General features: G+C 50.0%; 7 protein-coding genes across 7 annotated transcripts; 3 read left to right on the forward strand and 4 right to left on the reverse strand.

The window, feature by feature from the left end:
* Positions 1-1,975: 1,975 nt before the first annotated feature.
* On the reverse strand, positions 1,976-7,203 carry VTN00DRAFT_8989 (uncharacterized protein; the record flags this gene model as incomplete). The annotated part of the gene is made up of 3 exons (XM_069435898.1): positions 1,976-5,799; positions 5,847-6,774; positions 7,066-7,203. 3 exons carry the CDS (start codon positions 7,201-7,203, stop codon positions 1,976-1,978), a joined length of 4,890 nt encoding a protein of 1,629 aa, XP_069285799.1.
* A 573-nt stretch (positions 7,204-7,776) lies between these two features.
* Positions 7,777-8,325, forward strand: VTN00DRAFT_8990 (uncharacterized protein; the record flags this gene model as incomplete). Its single annotated transcript, XM_069435900.1, has 1 exon — positions 7,777-8,325. The coding sequence occupies one exon, from the start codon at positions 7,777-7,779 to the stop codon at positions 8,323-8,325; it is 549 nt and encodes a 182-aa protein (XP_069285800.1).
* A 1,598-nt stretch (positions 8,326-9,923) lies between these two features.
* Positions 9,924-11,079, forward strand: VTN00DRAFT_8991 (uncharacterized protein; the record flags this gene model as incomplete). Its single annotated transcript, XM_069435901.1, has 4 exons — positions 9,924-9,996; positions 10,056-10,745; positions 10,827-10,953; positions 11,019-11,079. 4 exons carry the CDS (start codon positions 9,924-9,926, stop codon positions 11,077-11,079), a joined length of 951 nt encoding a protein of 316 aa, XP_069285801.1.
* A 1,020-nt stretch (positions 11,080-12,099) lies between these two features.
* VTN00DRAFT_8992 (uncharacterized protein) lies at positions 12,100-14,143 on the reverse strand (the record flags this gene model as incomplete). Its single annotated transcript, XM_069435902.1, has 4 exons — positions 12,100-13,698; positions 13,746-13,838; positions 13,891-14,028; positions 14,102-14,143. 4 exons carry the CDS (start codon positions 14,141-14,143, stop codon positions 12,100-12,102), a joined length of 1,872 nt encoding a protein of 623 aa, XP_069285802.1.
* A 594-nt stretch (positions 14,144-14,737) lies between these two features.
* On the forward strand, positions 14,738-15,547 carry VTN00DRAFT_8993 (uncharacterized protein; the record flags this gene model as incomplete). The annotated part of the gene is made up of 3 exons (XM_069435903.1): positions 14,738-14,770; positions 14,827-15,338; positions 15,397-15,547. The coding sequence occupies 3 exons, from the start codon at positions 14,738-14,740 to the stop codon at positions 15,545-15,547; spliced, it is 696 nt and encodes a 231-aa protein (XP_069285803.1).
* Positions 15,548-15,879: 332 nt separating this feature from the next.
* Positions 15,880-17,279, reverse strand: VTN00DRAFT_8994 (uncharacterized protein; the record flags this gene model as incomplete). The annotated part of the gene is made up of 8 exons (XM_069435904.1): positions 15,880-16,412; positions 16,491-16,533; positions 16,584-16,613; positions 16,671-16,737; positions 16,792-16,858; positions 16,922-17,054; positions 17,119-17,171; positions 17,222-17,279. The coding sequence occupies 8 exons, from the start codon at positions 17,277-17,279 to the stop codon at positions 15,880-15,882; spliced, it is 984 nt and encodes a 327-aa protein (XP_069285804.1).
* A 93-nt stretch (positions 17,280-17,372) lies between these two features.
* On the reverse strand, positions 17,373-18,314 carry VTN00DRAFT_8995 (uncharacterized protein; the record flags this gene model as incomplete). The annotated part of the gene is made up of 1 exon (XM_069435905.1): positions 17,373-18,314. One exon carries the CDS (start codon positions 18,312-18,314, stop codon positions 17,373-17,375), a length of 942 nt encoding a protein of 313 aa, XP_069285805.1.
* Positions 18,315-21,923: the final 3,609 nt, after the last annotated feature.

Genomic DNA, 21,923 nt, shown 5'->3' on the forward strand with positions numbered 1-21,923 from the left:
CATATCCTCTGAATCTGCCAAAGATTAAAGAATCGTTCCCTCGACACCATTGTAGCAATATGGTACGTTGTATTCTACGCATATGATTACGATTATGTCATTGTCTACGTTCAACTCCTGGAAAACACTTTGTAATTCATCCAGGCGGCTTGCGCTTACAGGGTGCATCTCCAAAAAAATATCTGTTCAGAATGTAAGATACTCAAGATGATTGCAGAATATCTCCAAAGCAATTCCTGGCAGCCTGCTGTGTGCAGTTTAGTCTCAACAGGCTCTTCACAAACTATGCCAGTAAATAATGCCACGGGCAGATGGACCTTTTTCCGGTTATACTGAGGTGAAGCACAGTGGGATCCCTAGCACAGTGATACCACCTTAAAGGCTGGCTATTATCTAATGTCAAGTGATTGACGATACATAGGGCCCACTAGCAGATAACGTGGCTGCAGGTCAGTCTGGTCAGGTCGGCGCGGGAAGATCAGAGGTTCAACTCAGTTGGTCCGTCGATATTAGCGTGTTGAGCTGATGTTGCTCATCTGTATCCCACCTCGATAGTGCAGGTAGCTCAAAAATACCGGAGACCTTTTTGCTGTTGAGATCAATCCGTACGTAATATAAGGTTGACAAGCGTACCAATAGTTGACAACTATCAGTAGGGTGGACCGTGTGCGCTGGCTGATTTGGCGGACCTGGGACAGGTCCGGTGTAGACCACCGCGCTCCTCGTTGAGGACAACGTGCTGTGACAATTCAACCCTTATCAGTAAGCCAGCATCCTGGCTGGACAGACATAGTGCGTATATCTGTAAAACTATAACCGCATTCTACCTAGGCCGGCTCCTCATTGCATTGGCGACGATATCACCGTGGGCATCATTATCAGTATTCGGGGTTCCTCCGCAGGAATCTACGTGGCATTGAATCTGTGAGAAACAAACTTGGAAAAAAAAATATCAGCACAAGCCGGAAATCGGGATCTCGAGTCCTTGCTAGGGCAGCCCTGGGGCGCTGGAGATCTTACTATTATCGGGATCTGGGACGGCTATCTGGGTGATCACCATTGCAACCGTAGGCAGCAAACTATTGTGTATTATTTTAGCTCAATTGATCGACAAGACTACTATCAAGATCTAGACCACCGCCATGCCTATCATGAGCTATCATGGGCCCCAAAATGAGCAGATGTTTCTCAAGAGTCAATATGCTGCGCAAAAATACAGTATTTGATCTTTTTTACAGTTTGGGGCACATGTGGTAGAGCTCGATTGGCAATCATGAGAAAATAGCCATAATCTGAAGGGAATAACAGATTTCCTCCTCTACCTCTGGTCAGAGGACTTATACATCTAACGGCAGCAGACGATTCTGCCCAGGTGTCCATTATCTACAAGAAGGGAGATAGTGATCATAGTGTGCATGAGGGCCATGGGCAGAATTCAAGCAAACACTGTGAACAAAGTAGGCGGTAGAGAGGTCAGCATACAGGTCAGTTGAACACGCTAAAATCAGACCTCAACCTGCTCCTCATGTGATATTAGACTTGTTATTTTTGCGGGTTTGTGTGGCAGAACCCTGCTGCCTACCTCACCGTCTTCCGTCAGTCAGATAATTGGTCAATCTACACCACACTGTCACAATATGTTCTTAGATCATTCAATGAGGATGATGAACCACTAGGATTATGCTTTCAGTGACACTAACTATAATTGGCAGAAAAAGTACACAGTTATATACAATTATATCTACATCCCATATCTCATTGAACTTGGAAAGTCCTGGATCCCGTCACAATAAAGGACCTGTTACATCATTCCGGCTTGGTCGATCACCAAAATTACTCCCACTCACCTTTTTTCAACTTCTCAACGCTGAAATCACCAGGGCAACTGGGAAGTTTTAAATTTCAGCTGATAGCTCCAGTTGCTGACCTTGACTGTCAATTAGACAGACTCATCAATTCGCTTATTCTTCTGGTTTCAGCCCTTCGTCTCCGCACCCTCCACCTCTGCGTTGACCTTCTCCGCATACTCCAGCCCGCCCTTAATGATCGCAAGGTCGTCATTCCGCGCAAATAGGATGTCTCGCTGCGCGACTGCGCAGATCACGTCCCTTGTTCCGGAGAGCCACTCGTACGGCACGAAGAAATGTCTTAAATACGATACAGAGCGGTTGCCAGGACCCTCAAGATCCGCGGAGCAGACCCAGGAGTGGGTGTCGAGGAAGACCAACCTCCTGGAGTCATCGAAGCCAACCACGTGGGCGACCTGGTGAGCGATGGCGGCGAGCTGTGCACTGAGAAGCGGCACCGAGACTGCTGCTGTTGCTCTTGTGATTTCCTCCATTGCTGTTGAGACAAGGTTGGCATCTTTCCCGACTTTTGCTGCTTCGGAAACGGTTTCTTTTGATGGGTTATTCTCGATACGAAAAGAAGCTGCGTCGAGGAGGTACAGGCCGCTCGTATTCGCCGAGCCATCCAGCTCGGACAGCTCAAGGAGGATACGCTGTCTATTACCAGACGTGTAAGGGGTGACGCTCTTCAACTGCGATCCCATTACTTCAATATTGAGGCGCACTGATGCGACTTCTGACCAGTCGCTCCAGGCATAGATGTAAGCGGCCACGCCTTCAAAGCAGATCACGTGGAGCGGCGAGTGCTGGTGCTGGATCCATTTGCGGATCCCTTGCCTGTCCGAATATGTCCGCACATACTCCTCCTGGCCACCGATGCTCCAAAGGTGGTCCGACTCTCGGGTTGACAGGATAAACTTGCCGGCGGCCTCGCCCGGTAAGACGTGAATGATAGACTTTCCGCAGTCCAGACGAGACTGAAATAGTATCTTCTCAGCTACCCATCCTTCCTGCAGTGACTTCTTTAGACGCCATGTGAAGATCCTGTTTGATACATCGACGCTCATAATGATGTTGCTTTGAGGCCACCAGGTAAGGATACGAACCAACGACTTGTGGTGGTAAAGCGTCCGCATCTGGGCTCCAGTCTTCAAGTCATACATGGAAACTGACCCATCATCCTTGCCGCAGAATGCAAGCTCTCCGTTCGGATGCACGACCATGGCGCTAATCTTGACCTTAGTGTCCGTCGCGACCGCTTCGACGAAGGAATTTGACGTGCTTTCGCTGCTGTCGTCGCCTACCAAGTCCCGAAGCAGGACCGCGGGCTCCCAGACGTTGCATTGCGACCCTCTAATGTCTGCAAAATGGAGGCTGTCTTTACTGAAGGCCAGCTGCTTGATGTAGAAGTTGGAAGACTGGACCCGGTAGAGCAACGTCAGAGTGTCAAACTGGTAGATCTGGATTGTTCCAAACCCAGCGCCACCTGCAAGCAGGCGTCCGTCTGGGCTGGCCGCGAGGGTATGGCAATCTGCACGAAAGCTCTCCAGAGCCTGGTCCTGAAAAGGATCAAGGAGCACGAGTTCACCATCGAGGTAAGACGCGGCGAGGAGCCCAATGCTTGAGTTTGGGTTGAAAACGAGGGCGGTGACCAGATGTGTACTCGTTTCACCACTAGGTAATTTCTTCCCACAAGTGCCGTAATACGTATCTTCCTCGAGGTCCCAAAGCGTTATCGGTCGTCCGCTGTAGGCGATAGCCAGCATTTGGTGGCTCACGGAAATTGATATGGCACACGGTGCACGACGTGACTGTGTATTCATGTGTTCGCCTGAATCGCTCCACGGCCTGTTAGGTCGCCGTGCCCCGTCATTGTTCAGATCCCACGATGCTAGGTAATTCTTGTCAGATGCAGCAATTAGCATGTTCTTATCGAATGCCAGACCGATAGACCGTTGCGGGGCTTGGAAACCGTGAATCAGTTCGCCACTGCGAGTGTCCCAGATCCGGATCGTCTTCATCCCGCAAGATGCCATCAAACACGTCTTGCTCTTAAACTGCAGAAATTTCACGGCCTCGCCGTGATCCAGAACTTTGTATTCCTGGAAAGATGCTGCATGATACAGTGCGACTTTCCCGGTAGTTAAGCCCACTGCAAAGAATTCATCTCCATAGCAAATGGCGCTTGGCTGGCCTTGACGGAAGTCGATGCAAGATAATCGGTCGTCCCACTGAGTGCTTGAAAGCCCTACTACCGAAGGTCTCCGCCCAGGGTTCGCGGTTTTGTACACCGTAGACTCCTTAGGGCAGAATGGCAGTATCAGCGAGTAGATTGCCGAGGGCGACGTTATGAGAGCGTCAGCAAACTTCGCCGCAATGCGGATGAGGTCCGTCGTCCAGCCTCTGATAGTTTGCATTTCGCTGCCAAGCGGTGACAGTTGCGCGGCGCATGAACTGAGATATGCTCTGAGATCCTTCGCGGTGCGGATCAAAGGGATGAGATTTTTGGTTTGGGCAATGACCTCTATCCACGACAGGATATTCGACTTTAGAAACTTGTCAACTAGAACCAAGACGTCATTTGCAAGAGGATCAGCCTTCGCTAGATGGTATGAGAATGCCGCACAAGCATAAATAGAGAAGTCGGCCCTTTCGCCCGCAGTAACTATGGCAGAACCGCGTCTGCTGGTTCGAGGAGGTTTCATCTCCTCTCCGGTGAGGTACGTGAGACAAGCTCTAGCGATCCGCGTATGGGCTTCTGTCTTGCTGATGGCAAACTCAGATTCTAAGTCGCCGCTTAGAAGGAATTCTCTAGCCGTCTCATGAACCATATGCACCTTGCCAAACTTGTCAACAGTAACTAACTGGCCACAGAGTGCCACAATGCTCTCCTGCAGTTTGGGGAAGTTGTCCTTGACATCTAGTTTCAGAGCTCCTTCAAGCTCCTTTATTTTCAGCGGCCTTGTTGCACATGTTGTCCAAGTGAGAATCGCTTTAGCGAGCTTCTTCCCGCGTGTAGCTTGTGACATCAACTCCAGCGTCCTCTGGTATAGGGGTTCCATATCCCGAGGTACGTCCTCAAGAACTTGGCTGATCTCCTCCTCACCATATGAATTTGACAACTCATTAAGGACCAAGACCGTCCACAAAAAAGACCCTTGGGATTTTTGCAGGATTTTTTCCACTAGGGCAGCACGGTCCTCATCATCTTTGACAACTAGAGACTTTGCCTTCGCCTCAACGAGGAGCTTAATGTCAAGAAGAGTATCCGCTGTTGAGATTCTTTCAGATTGAAATCGGTGAGCGCCGAGACTGTAGAAACGCTTCTCTAACTCGGAGGTTTCTCGGCTCGTCATTAAAATTCGTAACGGTATCGATTCGTCAAGCTTAGCCAGCATCGTATCGAAAAACGAAGCCAGATTCGAACATTCATCTAGGGCGTCAATCACCCAATAGTACCTCGGGAACTCCGTCCGAAAGACGCCAGATAAGAATAGTTTCCGCCATATGATGCGTTCGTCGTCATTGTCCAAGTTTACATTGTCCTTCTGCATCTCTAAGAGCGTCTCTCGCACTTGAACGTTTGTACAAGCCATCTGAAAAGCCAGGGACCGGAGACAGGTACTAAGCCGCGATTTGGACTTGTCCCCGTACTTGAAGAAGAAAAAGCTGCAGTTTGCATTCGTTTTGCGTAGCTGATCAATGGCATAGCCTGCGAGAACGGACTTGCCAGCTGCTGGTTTTCCACTAACCCAGAGTATACTTGGAGCATCCGGGACAGAGTCCTTCCACTTCAGGTAACTGTTTTTTGTTAAAATCCATTCGCAGGTTCCGGGCATACGGGCGTCTTCGACGATCATGAGGTCATCTTCTAGCTTTTCATCAGAGACTCCCAGGTACTTTTCCAGGTCCTTTACCTGGCTGCGCAATAGTTTCTCTTTTGACTTTCGCACTATAAACTCCTTAGCGAGATCATGGAATATAAGTTGCGTGTCGTACCTAGCTTGGAGATGCTGTTAACGGTAGATGCAAGTGCATTGCGAACGGTTACATAGTTTGGGTCGGTTGGTGTCTCGAACTTGCAGATTGAACGGTGATCAGCGTTCATTGGAATCTGCTTCTCTTCGCGGTATCCAAGTGTAGCCGATTCAGGATCAACAATGAGTGCGCTGAAGACTCCTATACTGAGTTTCTGAGTCTCGTAGAACGACCAGAGATCTATGTCAGTGGAATATTTGCGAAAGTCATCATTTATAGATCGTATGGCTCCGGAGCCTCGTTTAAGGTCCGAGACGTAAGCTCGGGACGAGTAGGCCATCTGAAGGATGTTGTTCAAGAGCTTGGCCGAGTCAGAGCCGCTATGGGGCGTCGCAAGAAAGTACATTGTGTGGAATCGTTTTATCAGAACGTCATACAATGCATCTTGCTTTGCTAGCAAGTAGGCCTTCTTGATAACCAAGCCTCCCATACTATGCGCTATGAACACTATTGGCGTATCTGCATCGCCCAGATATGGCGACGTACTCAGTTCGCCCAGTAACGACTTGGCAAAATGATGGATGTCCAAGCAGTTATCTTTGCCATTAACCCAGTCTGAATTATATCCAAAGCTATGCACTCGCACGTTCTTGAACGCAGGATCTTTTGGAAGCCATTCCTGTGGCCAGTAGGAGGAGATCGAGCTCGTCCTGCTCCATGTCTTCCTGGAACCGCCGCCGAGGCCATGCACGAAGATGAAGTCTATGAGAGGCTCCGGGGGAGAGTGGAGGAGGTTTAACCCGAGGGGACCCTTCGAATCACCTACGCTAGCTTCGGTGACGGTGGTGGCCCTGTCGAAGAGAGTCGCTCCCGATCCAAATGTGCTGTACCCAGTGGGGAGAATGGTGGAAGACGAGTCGGTGTCCTTACGCCAAGACTCTCTAATCGACTATGCAAGATTCAGTTGAGGTCAAGAAAGAGGCATGAAGGTCTGGCAGCATCGTCCCTTTTTCGGCCCGGGATTCTTATCAACTTACCATATTGCCTCGGCATTTTCTCTCAACTGGATCAGCCAAGAGAAAGTTTATTGAACAAAAGGAGGCACAGAAAAGCAATTGAGTTTCAACTCTTGCGAAACCTTGCTGGTAGTACCATCAAGAGTATGGCATCACTGCCGGAATTGTCACATACTTATGTGTTAGATCGAAATCCAACCACCACCGTTAGTCCGTTCATGTACTAAGGCGGGGGTGACCAAGGCAGGCCAGTTGTGTGAAAGGGCGCGTGAAGGCGCAGGAGCATGGCGTTCCTGCCTATCAGCATATTGTAGGGTGCGTGGTAGAGCGGCGATGATGCAGGGAGAGTGCAGGGTTGACATAGCCAGTCTTGTCGCTGTTGATAAGTAGTGATCATTTTCTCGCGCCGCTCCGGAAGAGAGGGGCTACTTGCAGACTAAGTGCAGCGGAAGTTGTTTTGGATTGTGTCAAAGCTAGAGTCTACGCCTAAACAGGAAGGAGATGGATGCACTGCTCCCCGCCCGGGCGCTTCGTACGGTGAGTCTGACTGCCCGCTCCGGCAGCAACATAGCTTTATATTTAGAGAGAGCACTATCCAATACCTCCATCTTCATAAGTTCAAGGGTATTGGAACTACGACTTATGCCTGACGGTGGTTAGGCTTCATGCATTGTGGATGCCTAAGGCGGAAGCAGCCAGCCTTCCTATTTACCTGAGTATCCCTCCGATTTTTACCGTCTAATCTTCGTCAATCTTCTGTTTAGCTCAAAAGAGAATCCGTTTCTGAGCATCGTCCTACCTGTTCAGTGATTCTCCCCTTCCATCATCACGTATATTGTCTCTGGATTTTCAGGCCCAAGACATCATCCATACATTTCGCAAAACCCATTTGATTTATAAAAAAAAATACCCTCTTGACCTGTCTTGCATCGATCATGGCCTCCGAACCATCTCACCCAACCATCGCGGCGGGTGATCACAAGGGATACATGGAATACGCCCTCGAGCAGGCCCGTCTCTCGCCTCCAGCACCGACGAAATTTTGCGTAGGAGCAGTTCTCGTCGATGCAGATAAGAACGAAATCTTATCGACAGGATATTCAATGGAATTGCCGGGAGATCGACCTGGAGACCCAGGGAATACACATGCAGAGCAATGCTGCTTCATCAAAGTGGCTGAAAGGCACAATCTGCCAGAAGAGCGGATCGGCGAAGTGTTACCGAAAAATACAGTCCTGTATACGACCATGGAGCCGTGCAACAAGAGATTGAGTGGGAATAGGACCTGTGTGGAGAGAATCTTGAGACTGAACGGTGCAATTAAAGCTGTCTATGTAGGAATCAAAGAGCCGGAGACGTTCATCGGCGAGAATACGGGAAGGAAGAGACTGGAGGACGCGGGCGTCAAGGTTGTGCTTGTAGATGGAATGGAGGATCGTATTTTAGAGGTCTCTACTGCGGGGCATGAAAAGCAGAGTAAATGATGGCCAGTGTTGCAGTTAGCACAAGCCAAAGAGCCCCAGACTTCGCCATCCTAAATCTTATTAGGCATATCTCTCTTGCAATTCTTGGTAAATATGTATCACTTCAAGCATAGTCTACTTAAAAATTTGTTGCATGACTGTGTTAGATATAAGGTCCTCTGCGGTGTCGCTATCAGTTGTGGCCGCTATCAGGTTTGGTGAAAGCCCTTACTGCCTGACAGCAAAATGTGCACCGAGAAAGCAACATTATCACAGAAGCAGTAAGGATTTTTGCCAATTAGGGACGGCATTCTGAAAACACGCTAATTACTTTAACAATCTAACAGCCAAGGGGATAAGAGCTACAGAGGTGATGCCTGGTGGAATTTCTAGTATGGTTTGAGATGCATGGGCCGGGTTTTGATGCCGCCTTAAATGTTATCCATTAAATGGCCATAGCAGTGTTACAACGCTTGCAGAAGTGAGGCTATGAGAGGGGGAAGCTCTCGGAGAAACTACAGGCTGACAAACCAATCAGGATACAATCAGACCTCCCCTTTCGATTCAGGCCATACGAATCGATGAGGGGTCTTCGATTCAGTCTCCTAATCAGAAGGGCTATTTCGATTAGCAATGTATATAAAGACGCTCCTTAACCATGGCGATTAGGACCCCGTGGTCAACTCAAATAGCAATCCAGATAGTAACATTGCTAGTAACGGCCTATTCATCTATCTCTTTCTCTTGCTTTCTGTCCTCAAGATAAACCCAACGAGCCTCCGCCTAAGAAGTCTTAGGTCCGCCGTTACAAACAGTAGCAGCGAGATTCTCAATCCTAGACTTGTCAAGGCATATTAGGCGAGGATTCCGGTAGCACAGTTGCAGCGGCAGCAGAAGTTTGTTTCTGATTTTGTCTAAGATAGAAGCTATACCTAAACAGGAAGTATATGCACCGCCCCAGCCCCCATGCGGGTGCTGAATGCAGAGGGAATCACACCCCCACTGGCCATTTCTACCCACGGCCACAGTTCTTCCAACTCGAGACGCATTGAGAGCCGCCAGATTCAGTAGAAGACGCGCCGTGACAGCAGCCCACAGCGGCCTTGCCGACCTCTGCCCCTCAGATCCCCCAGATCCCCCAGATCTCAAGGAGTGTTTCAGACTGGAAACTGCACTAGGAGCCCTTATGGGTTACACTGCAGTAGCAGACCACAATCTTCAGCAACAGTGCGCAGTATTATTGGTTATGCATTATCCACCCCCACTATCTAGTTGGGTTTTGTCCGGCCCTGGGCGCTTACAGCACTCAACAGTCAATTCCAACAAGCATTACTCTACCATGCTTTACTCATGGTCCTCCCTTGGAGCTTGTTGCTCTGAATTCCTTGTCTCTCACTCTTTCGCTTCTCGCGTGCCCTCTCTTCCCTCGTCACGTTGGTGCTTGCCTTTTCCAATCCTGCACGGCTTCGCTGAACCGTCCCTGCACCGCAGCTCGATAACGATCTTTCTGAAAATATCAGAAGTACTTTCACACCAAGTGCCAGGCGTCAAGCAAGTGCTGCCAACCAGGCAGGAATAGATATTGTGGTCCAATTACAAGCACAAGACGCCCCACAGCCATGAACTACAGCGGTGCTGAAGGTCTAGAATTCGGCGGAGAAAACACCAAGGTTGATCCAAGTGTCGCCGCAGGTCAATTGTGATGTTCGCCAAAAAAAAAAAACGTAATTCCATCACTAACCAACACCAAGAACTACCGAAGGGCTGTCGAGTGGTATCTACCGAGGCCCATGGCGTCAGTTTCTGGGCTAATACTGGCCGAATCAACATTGAGCTGGCAGATGGGACACCGCTATCATTCTTCATAAAAGTGCTATCGAAAGAGCTAGGCAAGAACATGATCCGCGGGGAGTTCGAGTCTATGAAGGCTATATACACGCTCCTGCCCGAGTTCGCACCGAAGCCGATCGCCTGGGGAACGTACAAGAACATCCCAGACACGCACTTCTTCCTGTGCGAGTATCGGGAGATGATAGATGAGATGCCAGATCCGCACAAATTCGTTGCTCGTCTAGCGGCGCTCCACCAGAACAGCAAGTCCCCGAACGGCAAATTCGGCTTTCACATCACCACGTATGGCGGCAATCTGCCCCAGATGACCGAGTGGGAAGAAAGCTGGGAGGCTTTCTTTGCAAAGAGCATGAGGCGGGCTCTCGATCTGGAACTCCAAGCCAAGGGACCGGACCCCGAGTTCGACGTTCTAGTCCCGGCTCTCTTTGACAAGGTCATACCTCGTCTCCTGCGCCCACTCGAGAGCGAGGGTCGATCCGTGAAGCCCTCGCTTGTTCACGGAGATCTTTGGTATGCAAACTCCGGAATTGACGTGGAGACAGGCGAATCTCTCATCTTCGATGCCTGCTGCTTCTACGCTCACAACGAATGTAAGTTATTAAATGATCAATCAGCCCCAGGCCGATAGAAGTACAGTACGAGGCTCACACATATGTATGCACTTCATAAAGATGAGTTTGGTCAATGGCGGCCAATCTGCAATAGATTTGGGGCCGAGTACCTGGCAGCATACCATTCCTATATCCAGATCTCCCCGCCTGAAGAGGATTACGACGGCCGCCTAGATCTTTACAAGCTGTGAGAATGCGATTTCCAAGGTTTGATCTCCGCAATATCATGTTAAAAGCTGACGTTGGAAACAGGAGATTCAACACGCATGTATCTGCCCTTTTCCCTCAGAACTGGACGCTTAGAGAGCAGTAAGAGTCATTCTGCGTTCTTGCTATCAAACAAAGACTTCGCTAACGAAAGCCCGTAGGATGCTCAATGACATGAGGGACTTAGTTCAAAGATATGGTAAATAAGAAACCTGAGCAGGTAGTAATATATATAGAAATTATCAAAGATTCAGATGGTAGTGAAAGCGATAGTACGGTAGTAATGATACAGTCCTTACTAACCGTCTCATACTATTTCTAAATCGCCTTCCTCAACTCACTAAGCAACTAACACACACTGCCTCATCTCTATCTATTCCTCTTAAGGATATCAATTTTACCTCACCTGTACACTCCTCACCCATCTATACCTTGCACAACCATCACACTTTAATTAAGTGGCAATAAACAAATTCAGGGCCTATCCTGACAAATTGACCGCTCTTATGGTTAATAATTATGGCTTAATTAATCAAGTACGGCTGAGCGGACAGGATGGGAAGCCCTTGTCTGTTTTCCACACTATAGATCGTAGGTACTTGAAAGAGCTTCTTTTTTTTTTTTTCAAACAGGCTTTCTCTTTTAGGGAGTACCCTCCGTTGCGATATAGAATAGTAGGTTTTTGTCAATATACGAACCAGTATTCAGTTAGGTACTGTACCTGGATGCGGAGGGATACTCAATGTAGACCTTAGGTAGACAAGTGGACCCGCTTAAAGCTGATATAACAATATCACTGTCCTGTAGTACAGCTTGCATGCATAAAGAATGGAAAAATGCTTGTTTTGCTGTGCTTGCTCTACAGAATCGGTCATCCTGGGACTAGCCATCGGGTTTCTATCAGTGGGTATCTATATTTGATTGTTAACTGCATAACCGAAGCTAGCTATAGGTGTAAGAGTAAGTAAGGAACAACAGTCAACGCAAAGAGAGAGAGCTAGACATCTATCCAAGCAAAAAAGCAAAAAAGAAACGAGGTATATGTAACGTGTATTGACATGTGGCAGTTGGACTAAGCATAGTGGTATCCAGTTATGGGGGGGTATTTACATCATGCCTTCATGCGTCATGGGTTCGCTCTGTCTCTGTCGTCGTCTTCACTTCTATCCAAAGCACCACGTTGTTCGTCCGCGTTATCAGGGACTTGGTCGAGTTCCGGGATGGACGCAGGATTCGACAGCCTGCCAGTCCACCGCCGCAGGTAACCCAACCCTGTCCTCCAGCCGTCAGCCAGGATTCTCGGACCCGCCAATATCCCGCGGCTCGTGCTCATCGAGCCTTGAGATCTCGGACGACCCGTCGTGCGGGGACTGTCATTGGTGCCATATCCTATGGGCCTGGTATTGCCAACGCCGATAGACTCTAGAAATGCGCCCAGAATCGTTCTCCGCCGCTGAGGTCGAGTCCCGTCCATAGACACTGGAGAAGTTCGCCTCCACGAGTTATCCAGATCAAAGAGTCGGAGCCGCCGAGGATCCCACGTTCGGGTACGACCCATGTCGCGGGCTCTTCTTAGACGCGAAGGCTCAATGCTATCCTCGTTGACAAGCGACCGTCTGACCAGGTCCCTGGAGGCCAGCGGCAGCGTGCCGCTCTTGCTCCGGCGTCGATTGATGTATCGGCCAAAAGCGAGAGGATCTCCCTCGGCTTCGTCCTCTGTGTCGTCGAGCTCAGCCCATATCGACGCAGATTCGGCACTGAGGGTGGAAGTGCGTTTTCGGCCCGGAGATACCAGGGGAAGGCTCGGGGCCCGCTGATGAAGTGGCCCTCGGCGCGATTGCTGGAGTAGCGGCTCGCGCTCTGCTGGCTGACCTTCCTCCTCATCTGGAACAACCAGCCCCAAGCCTGTTGGGGGCTGCGAATGTTCGTCAACGAGACCCATCCCCGGTCCCAGGGCGGTTTGTGAGGAACCGACGATTGCGACGCCCGCATGGGTGTCGATATCTTCCAGTCTCCACGAAAGACAAAGAACACCGCCTAGCAGAACGACCGTCCCCAGTGCGATGAGACCGGCATGGAGTTTGGAGATCAGGGAGACTTGACGGAAGTAGATCAGACCGTCCAGAATAGCAATGATGTTGTATATACAGAAGACAAACGGATAGAGAATGCTAGTGCTGCACAGCTTCAGACCACGATGCATGCAGTAGAGCTGTGTCAGAGCGAGTGCGATCATCCCGAGGAGGATGAGCCACGATTGCCAGCGGTTGAATTGGTTGTCGCGATCGACGATTGTGCGGACGAGTAGCTCAACCGCCGACTTTGCCAGAAGCAGCGAATGAGCGGACAGAATCCCGCTCACGAAGCCAAAAGACACCCCACGAATGAGCTTCACGCGGGGACTATACTTCGGGATCTGCGGGGCATAAGGTATAAGAGGTTTTGCCGACTTCGAGCGGCTGGGAGAGGCAAGGAATTTGAGGATACGGGATCCAATCAGAACTATGAGCATGACGACGGCCGTGCTCACCATCCAGCCGATAAACGCGCGGCGGGACAGGAGTTCAATTAGCTGGTCTAGATTATGCGCGGGCTCCCCAATGGCGCCAAATATCGCTATCAAAACTGCACCGATGCAGACAAGAATAGTGCCTATGAGGGAGTGCCTGGTGAACGGCTCACCAAGGATTAGAGTCGCAAAGATGGTGTTGAAGACGAGACCGGACTATTTAGTCAGCATGGTTGGTTATGCCTCGAAGGAATCACACGTACCGCTTGGAGAGTCGAAAGCACTGGCAGCGGGAGGGTAGTGATCTGAATGGAGCTCCCGATGATATTCGAGAGAACGAACATGAACATCCCCAGCTGCTGAAGGTCAGATCCATCCTCGAGAACAACGGTCCACACCAGCTCCTACCTGCCATCTTCTCCGTTTGTATGCAGGCCTGCGCACAACATAAGGGTCCTTCTCGTCCTCAAGGAGGTGTGACTTCCGCTGCAGTGTGAGCCCAATCGCTTGCAGGCTGGTCGAGATCAACCCGACAATCACCCCGACCTGTAGTTCAAGGGTCAGCACCAGGCCTATAAGCACCACGATCTGGAGCTATATATAGAAAGCAAGGACTAACCGCGATGCTCCCCTGAGGCGACAGGTCACCAAGCTGGCCCATCTCGAGTATCTTCGTGCATTGGTGGCTCGGAGATAAAACGGAACAGCCAACACATCAACCTGCGGCGGGAATCCAATCTACCGTTGGAAGACCGACATTGTCCGCGCACGAATCGAGAGGCTCAGGGATCGACTAGATTATACAAAATAACAAAGGATAAGGGAGTGGTGGTGACGATAAAGGTCGACTCGGACGGAGGGGACAGACCACGTTGGGTAGCCTGACCTCATATCGCGTTCGTTCCTGAGACGCCGCTGTTCCACATCCGGTCCATCACAGGCGGCGTTAGCGCCCGCGCGCGTCAGGCGGATCCAGCTGGCCTCGGAGAGCTTCCTATACCAGACAACGATCCCAGCCTGAACCAGCCTGAGTTCTAGCATCGTCCGCATACATATCCACAGGTGAGGAGCAAGGGCATGGCCCCCCCACTGCCGCTCTGTCGGGAAGCTGACCTGATCTCCAAGCCAGGACACCGCATCGAGGAGCTTGTTTTGGGCTGTGCACTCCCTCTCCCCACCCTCGACATCACCTCTCCCGAACCCCAGCTCTAAACTACAGAGGAGGAAAAAGAGACAACATACACACATCAGCAAGATGTCGCAAAGCCATGCACTCTCCGACGACCAGGTCCGCAGTGCACCTTGTCCCCGTTCCCCTCCCGAGCTGACCACAAGCGACGGCAGGTCGCGGGCGAGCTCCGCAAGATGACCGCCTTCATCCGGCAGGAGGCGCTGGAGAAGGCCCGCGAGATCCAGCTCAAGGCCGACGAGGAGTTCGCCATCGAGAAGTCCAAGCTCGTCCGCCAGGAGACCGCTGCCATCGACTCCCTCTACGAGAAGAAATTCAAGCAGGCCGCCATGTCCCAGCAGATCACCCGCTCCACCCTCGCCAACCGCACCCGCCTGCGTGTCCTCACCGCCCGCCAGGAGCTCCTGGACGAGCTGTTCGAGCGTGCCCGTCAGCAGATCACCGGCGTCGCCGAGACGGATGCAAAGAAGTACGAGGAGGTCCTCAAGGGGCTGGTCCTGGAGGGATTGTACTATCTGAACGAGGACAAGGTGACCGTGCGTGCGAGGAAGAAGGACTCCGACGTCGTCAACAAGGCCATTGAGGCGGCCAAGACCGAGTTCAAGGACAATGTAGGCCGGGAAGTTGCAGTGGAGGTGGATGAGAACGATCCCCTCCCGGATGGATCGTAAGTTTCGCGGTTCAAGGTTCGACAGGACTCTACGGTGGCTAACATTGCATTTCAGGGCTGGTGGTGTGATCATTGTTGGTGGTAATGGCAAGATCGATATCAACAACACCTTTGAGGAGCGTCTTCGGCTGCTCGAGATTGACGCTCTTCCTGTTGTCAGAGAGACGCTCTTTGGCAAGAACGAGAACAGGAAATTCTACGACTAAGATGCCACCCGTGGCTGTTATACATGTGTGCTTGATCTTCTTTTCTTGGTGCTTGCTTTCCTGTCCCATGTTCAGTCTTCACAGGCCGTGGGCGTTTGTCCTGTCATGTTTCTAGCTTATGGTCATAGAGAACCTTGTATACTGCATGCTGAACCGATCGATCTCCTTCGCATGTAAATGGAATACCAAAAACATGGGAAGTTACGTATGTGCATGATCATTGTTGTCATTGTCATCGTCATTATATATTACTTCTGAATTAAGAATTACCTTTTCATAACCCACTTTAAGGTCTCGAAAAACCCACGCCGACAGGCTGTCAAGTAGAACGGTCATGAGCCAGCGCTATGTTCCCGAATGGGAATACCGCCTTTGTCCTTCTTACTCGACAAGTACCTGTCCATCAGTGAGCCGCTGCGGCTAATCCCTTCCCAGCTGTCAAGCCCAGATGAGCCAAAGAACGACTTCTTTGGAGGCGGCTTCGATCTAACCGAGTATACGATCCGATAGTGAAGGGCCTCAAGGCTCTCCTTCGTCTCGGTCCTCTTGAGATGCGACGCCCCGGAATCCTGGATGGAGGTGAAGATCTTCTTGACCTGCTCAGCGAGGGCATTAACGTCTGCGTTGAATTCGATCTCGGCCTCCTTGTCCGTGAACGTTGGGGTAGATCGCCCAGCGTCGATGGCGATGTTGAGAAGTGAGGTGAGAGCTCCAAGCTCCCAGTAATCGTATTCTCCTTGCCCTTTTGCCTTGTAATACTTGATATCAAATCGCTTGTCCCGAAGTATATTGGTAATTCGTTTCAGGTCAAGGACCGCGTCGGCAGGTTCGTCCAACGGTGATGGGTCCTTGAGTAAGAACGCCACTGCAAGGCGACACCTGATCAAGCTGATCCAGGGGGAAGTAGGTAAAATGTGCTTAAGAAGCTGACTCTGCAACGTACAGTCTTGTACAGTGTGAAAGACCGACTCGCAGATGCGGCGAATCTTAGGAACATCAGTAGAAGCTTCTTCGCGTTTATCACAAATCAACTTACTATACTGTCGGAAGTAGCATGTGGGAGGCTCTGCAACACAGCCGTGATTGTCCTCTCTAACTCAGAACACACCGTGCTGTTTCTTACCACAGAAGCATCGAGTGCTAGCCGAAACAGGATATGCAATATATGTATCAGAGTATCATCTGCGAAGCTGTTCATGTGTCTTAGCACGCACAAATTTCAATGGAGGAGTAAGGGATAATACAGATCCGCTGCGCCCCGTAATAGGTCCAGCACAGAGAGGAGGAATCGCCAGTCTTTAGATCCATCCTCTGAAAATATTCAGTCAAGACATCCGATAACACTTTAGGAGACATATATAGGGAATATCGTACGGCTAATAGGAGATGATTCCGGAACTATTCGCTTGGAAAGGTCCAAGGCCATCGGACTAGCACCTAGGCTCCGGAAAACACCGTCGATATCGTCTGGACGCACGAGGAACGCTATCCGTTTGGGAGAAGAGAGCTTTTCAAACGTCAGCAAGATTCCAGTGTACTTACAATTATGATGCGGAAGGGAAAAAACTAACCTTGAGCGCTCTGGCATAAGCATATCTTAGGTCATCCCGAGGTTCCGAAGGTACTGGAAACACCATGTTAGCGCCATAGAAAGCTATATTGATTTGTACGAACCGGAATTGAGGATCCAAAGCACTAATTCATCCGGCAGAAGATTTCTTGAGAGAGCCATTTCCACAATGCCTGACTGGAATGCTCGCTCCCGCGAAGCGGGATCTGGAGGCACGTCAGTACAGGAAGGAGAATAGGGAGGTCTATAGCGCTACTAGCCTCGTAAAAATGCTTCCTTGCTTCTGGGCAGTATAGCATCTCTGGGAAATTCCGGAGGCGAAGGAGGGTGCAACTGGTGATCAAAGAAGGACCATGTCTTCTCCCGATCGAAAGCCTCCGTCCGGCGGACAGCGTTCAGCAGACGTTGTAACCCCGTTTCGTCGTCTTCCTGACCGCCAAGAGCGGAAGCTAAAGCCTCTTCACGGACTTCTTTGTTCGCACCGTCAACTTGTGAAAATAACCCGCTGAATGTCCCTCTATCCACTTTTCGAGAACTCTCGAGAGCGGACTTTGCCTTAGCCACACCGGCTTCCGTCTCGTCGTCATCCACCGTATGCATGACCAGAGACTCGAGCGTGAATTTATATTTCGGAGCCGGGACTTGCGGCGCAAATATGCTGTCTATAGTATTATGCTTCTTGGTAGGTTTGGGTCGTAGCGACTTGACCGTATCCGTCGCTTTAGTATCCATATCTTTCTGCGGAGCCGGAGCTGTAGCGGGTGCAGTGAGCTTCCTAAAGAAGTCCTCTGGTGATTCTAACTCCTCAACCGAATCCGTATCCTCCCCGTCAGAGCTTATGACGACTTCCTTGCCATTCTTGATAATGCGTTGCGAGGTATTAGAGGTGACTTCCAGAAATGAATTGCCGGGGGCTGACGCGCTCCCAGATCTTCGTTGGTCGGTATCATGGCTGGCGGATTCTCCGATCGCGCCGAGTAGTGATTCTTTGAGCTGCAAATCGGGTCCAGTCATCGGGGAATGTGAGAACGTACGGGCTGACGAGGACGGTGGATCGCTAAGCGGCGAGGATGGTTGATTGACAGCGATGTCAATGTCCGGAATGGAGCTCTTCGACGCATCTCTGTTGTGTCCATCCTTTTTCGGAGTTGATTGTGAGCGCTTGAAGAAGTCCGTGATGTTGCGGGGTTGTGACATATTGAGACCGCGCGCTGGCGTTCTAATCCAGCCCCTCGTTCTCGTCGTTCTGGAGCCTGATACGCGTGACATTTCGCGGTGTCACATGCCAGACTCGTGTTGCAATTGGCTGAGTCAGCTGCTGCTTTCCTTGACTAGACACCGCCATTCTCACCGCTTCCCCATATAGGTATAGTTCGTGATTATGGAGTGGGCTACTGCCGCTCCATGCCGCCTTTTCGCTTCAGTCACCAAGGAGTACCTACTCCGTAGTACTCAAATAACTGCATCTGGAGAGATGGATTCCTTCCAGGGCTCCTCTAAGAATACTCCTTCCTAGCAATCTACATATTATCTCAGGCAAGATGTGAAAGGGTAATTGTGGCTTTCTTTTATCCGGCAGCTGTTATTGGTACCTGGTATGGAACGATCAGAGACGTTTAATCACTTGGAGCTCTGCTTGTGATACTGAGCTGATTTTTGTGTCTCTAGACCCTTTTTATTGTTGATTTGATCTCATCTCAAAGGGAAATAGTACTTTGTCATCCATCAGCACCAAAAGCTTTTTGTGGTTGAGAAACAGTTTCTTTATTGATATTGTGCCATGAGTATACAAGCAAACAAAGAGAATATTCAGGGCTTATAAAATAATGTGGAGAGTTCAACTGTGAATTTGGGGGTCCTAAGATTTGGAATGGCTCAAAGGTATGCCATTATTGAGGAATTGGGGCCTCCTGGAGAGCAGATACCTTCCCTAAAGCGTCATCCAAGCAGCCATCCATCGTGTTGGGACTGAACTCTGTGGATAGCCTCATAGACTCGTAAGTGACGCTAGATACTAGCTCAAGGCTTGAGTCCAATTCAAAATAAATGTCAAAATCAGAAAAACGACTTAGGAGCCCACCATTCATCATTCAGGACTTGAAATCGGTCCCTAAGTTGTATTCCACTCTATTAGCTTTGCCTTCTATATAAATCGTCCGGGAAGTTTAACTTTCACGTTCGAGCAATACAACTATAGCCACCGAGAACGTGATACCAACGTCCAGATGACACCTTTTCTAAAGATCCCTCGTGTCCTATTGGAACCAGCAACTCCTTTGGCACAAGGTGTTATTTCAGTCTGCACGATCTCCAAACTGGCAAGGGAACCACGGAGTATCCAATAATCAATGTGAGCTGTTTTAGCAGGAGTTATATGCATCTAATATCCGTCAATCTGCTACGACATTTCTAATCAACGTAACAGGTCCATCGATTGGACTGATTTCGAATCATGAGCCTCACAGCCGCTCACCCCTTTTATTATCAATGACGAAGAAAATACGGAATATTCGGCACGAGAAATATTATGAATCGAGAAATCGGTGAGATACTTAAAACTAGGGGCGTTCAGAAAACTTGGAAGGGCAAGCAATAGTTAGTCCCTAACCATGCAGGGGAATAGGTGTTTTAATAGTAGTCGTTTGATTCTACATGTATATTCCGAGGTTGCGCCGGAGCTATGAGGGACCCAGAACCAACGCTTGGACCTTTTTGAAATCGCGACCCCGATGAGGTTCTATCTTTTTGTCGTGGTTTCAGGGGCTGCAGGGTGTTGTCCGTGCTTGGCGTTTGAACGGTTGAGGCCTTATGGCCTAGCGCCTAGCCTTGCTTGCCCTTCCGATATGGTAAGTACTGCCGGCAGTGAGCTTCATGGCCGACAAGCACCTTTTAGCTGCTATGTAACATAAGCTTCGTCTTCGTGCTTTAGGGATCTAGGTCTTTTTTTAAATAAGCAAGTGGCCTGTCATGTTTCATCTTTCTTATTCCCGGGTAGTTGTCTAAATAATAAATACCTAAATAATTTGCCCGAGGTCTGTCGTTTCTATCTACTTACCCTTGTAATATCAAGCTAAGATGTAATATTCTGATAACAAATGTGCTAGTGCGAGCGAGCTGGCTATCAACTCTTCCAATTTTGTCGTATATATGTTTGAAGTATTTAGGCTGCAAGTCTGGGTTGTAACAAAATATAGCAATCGACTGAGTCTGTGATTGAGACTACCTTCTAGGTTGGCTGTTGGTGACGAGGGAAATGGTTCTGCAAGGGAGTCTAGCTGCCTCAGAGTCGCGCATCATCTCTTTGACAGCTTCAGAATGTTTTAGGTGGCTTTGACCAATCTGCCTACCTGCATATATGTCTCAGTGGTTCCCCGATACCTTCAAACGGCCCAATAAGGAAGCAGGTATTTCCTCAATTAAGAAACAGATCTAGATCCCGGACCCTGACATGTTCTGGTGTATCGGACCTGTGCATATAAACAAAAGGCCCCTTGATGGTCCGAGTGCCATATTCAACCTGATTTCTTACCCTAGCATGAACTTGGCACGCTGCTTGTTTTGTATAGGTACTGTAGTTACTCCCTAGGTACGAATACGAAGTAGCTAAACAAGACGTACGGAGTTCTCCTTAAAAATGATGCTGTGCCGTGTCTTGGGTTCTGGCCCATTTAGGGTCTCCCAAGCTTGTCTTGGACTTCTTGGCTTCCTCTTAGGGTGGGCCAGCTATGTTTGAGAGCTGTTGTATGTCAACTCGGAGCAAATGGCGTTTATGACGTTACCTAAAACGGGTGCTGATTGATAGCAGGTATAAACGCGATGATTCTTCAACGTGGTCAGCATGCGCCATGTGCGCAGGTGTCTTTTTAGGAAGGTGGCCTCTGGACAGCTGTACGCCTCGAGGCAGCTCAGTTCTTGGAGAGGGCTGTGACCTGCGACAGTCAAGGGGTTTCAAGCTGCAGATCCAATTAAAGTTTAGGGGCCCCGATTTATCTGACGACATCTTTCTTGCTTTGGGACCCAGAGTGTCCACTCTAGTCTCGGGGTAGATGATAGCTCGTTCCGGCGAGGCGGGATTCCCGAGATGACGGCGCTTCCGAGGGTTTTCCGTGGAAGAGATTTTCATGCCTTCATGACTAAGTTGGGGAGATCTATCTGATCTGAAATGGGGGGGGAATGGATACAGCTTGGAGATGGATAAACGTTGGAAAGGTGTTCCTCGTGCGAGATTCCTCTTTCCCCTTCCAGGATCATGCTACTGCACAGTGCTCATCGAAATTGCGCCGGTCGACAGACGGTGTCGTGGATCATCCACCCGGCCCCATCGCAGCCGTGCCAACAGCGCGACGGTACGGGGGCAACGGTTCCGCAGCCCGCGTGTGCAGGGCCACCGGACTGATGACGATCTTCATTCGGGGCTTCGAGATGTTCGGTGTTCTTGGAGAGCCTTACCGTGTAGGGTATTATCGCGCTCGTAGCGAGGTTGCCTTATGAGCTGTGTACGGAGAACCCTGCACCCCATGCTGCGTGTATATTAATATTTTAGCTTGGCAGTAGCCCCGATGCAGCCGTACGACCTACTGCGTAGAGTAAGCATCATCAGTGGAAGGAACGCCAAGCATTTCCAGCCGCGTTCAGTCGAGCAGGACAGATGGCCTGTACGGAGGACGACTATACGTACATACTGCATGACCATTGATATCAGCGTGCGTCCAGGATGCACGACTCCCACGCATACCATCCTGTTCTTCCTCCGTCGCCAGACGGAGCATCCCGGAGCTACCAGTCTTCGCTGGCAGGATGACGCTC

Source organism: Thermoascus crustaceus (assembly GCF_041956765.1).
Source record: "Thermoascus crustaceus strain CBS 181.67 unplaced genomic scaffold VTN00scaffold_6, whole genome shotgun sequence".
Taxonomy (NCBI): Eukaryota; Fungi; Ascomycota; class Eurotiomycetes; order Eurotiales; family Thermoascaceae; genus Thermoascus; species Thermoascus crustaceus.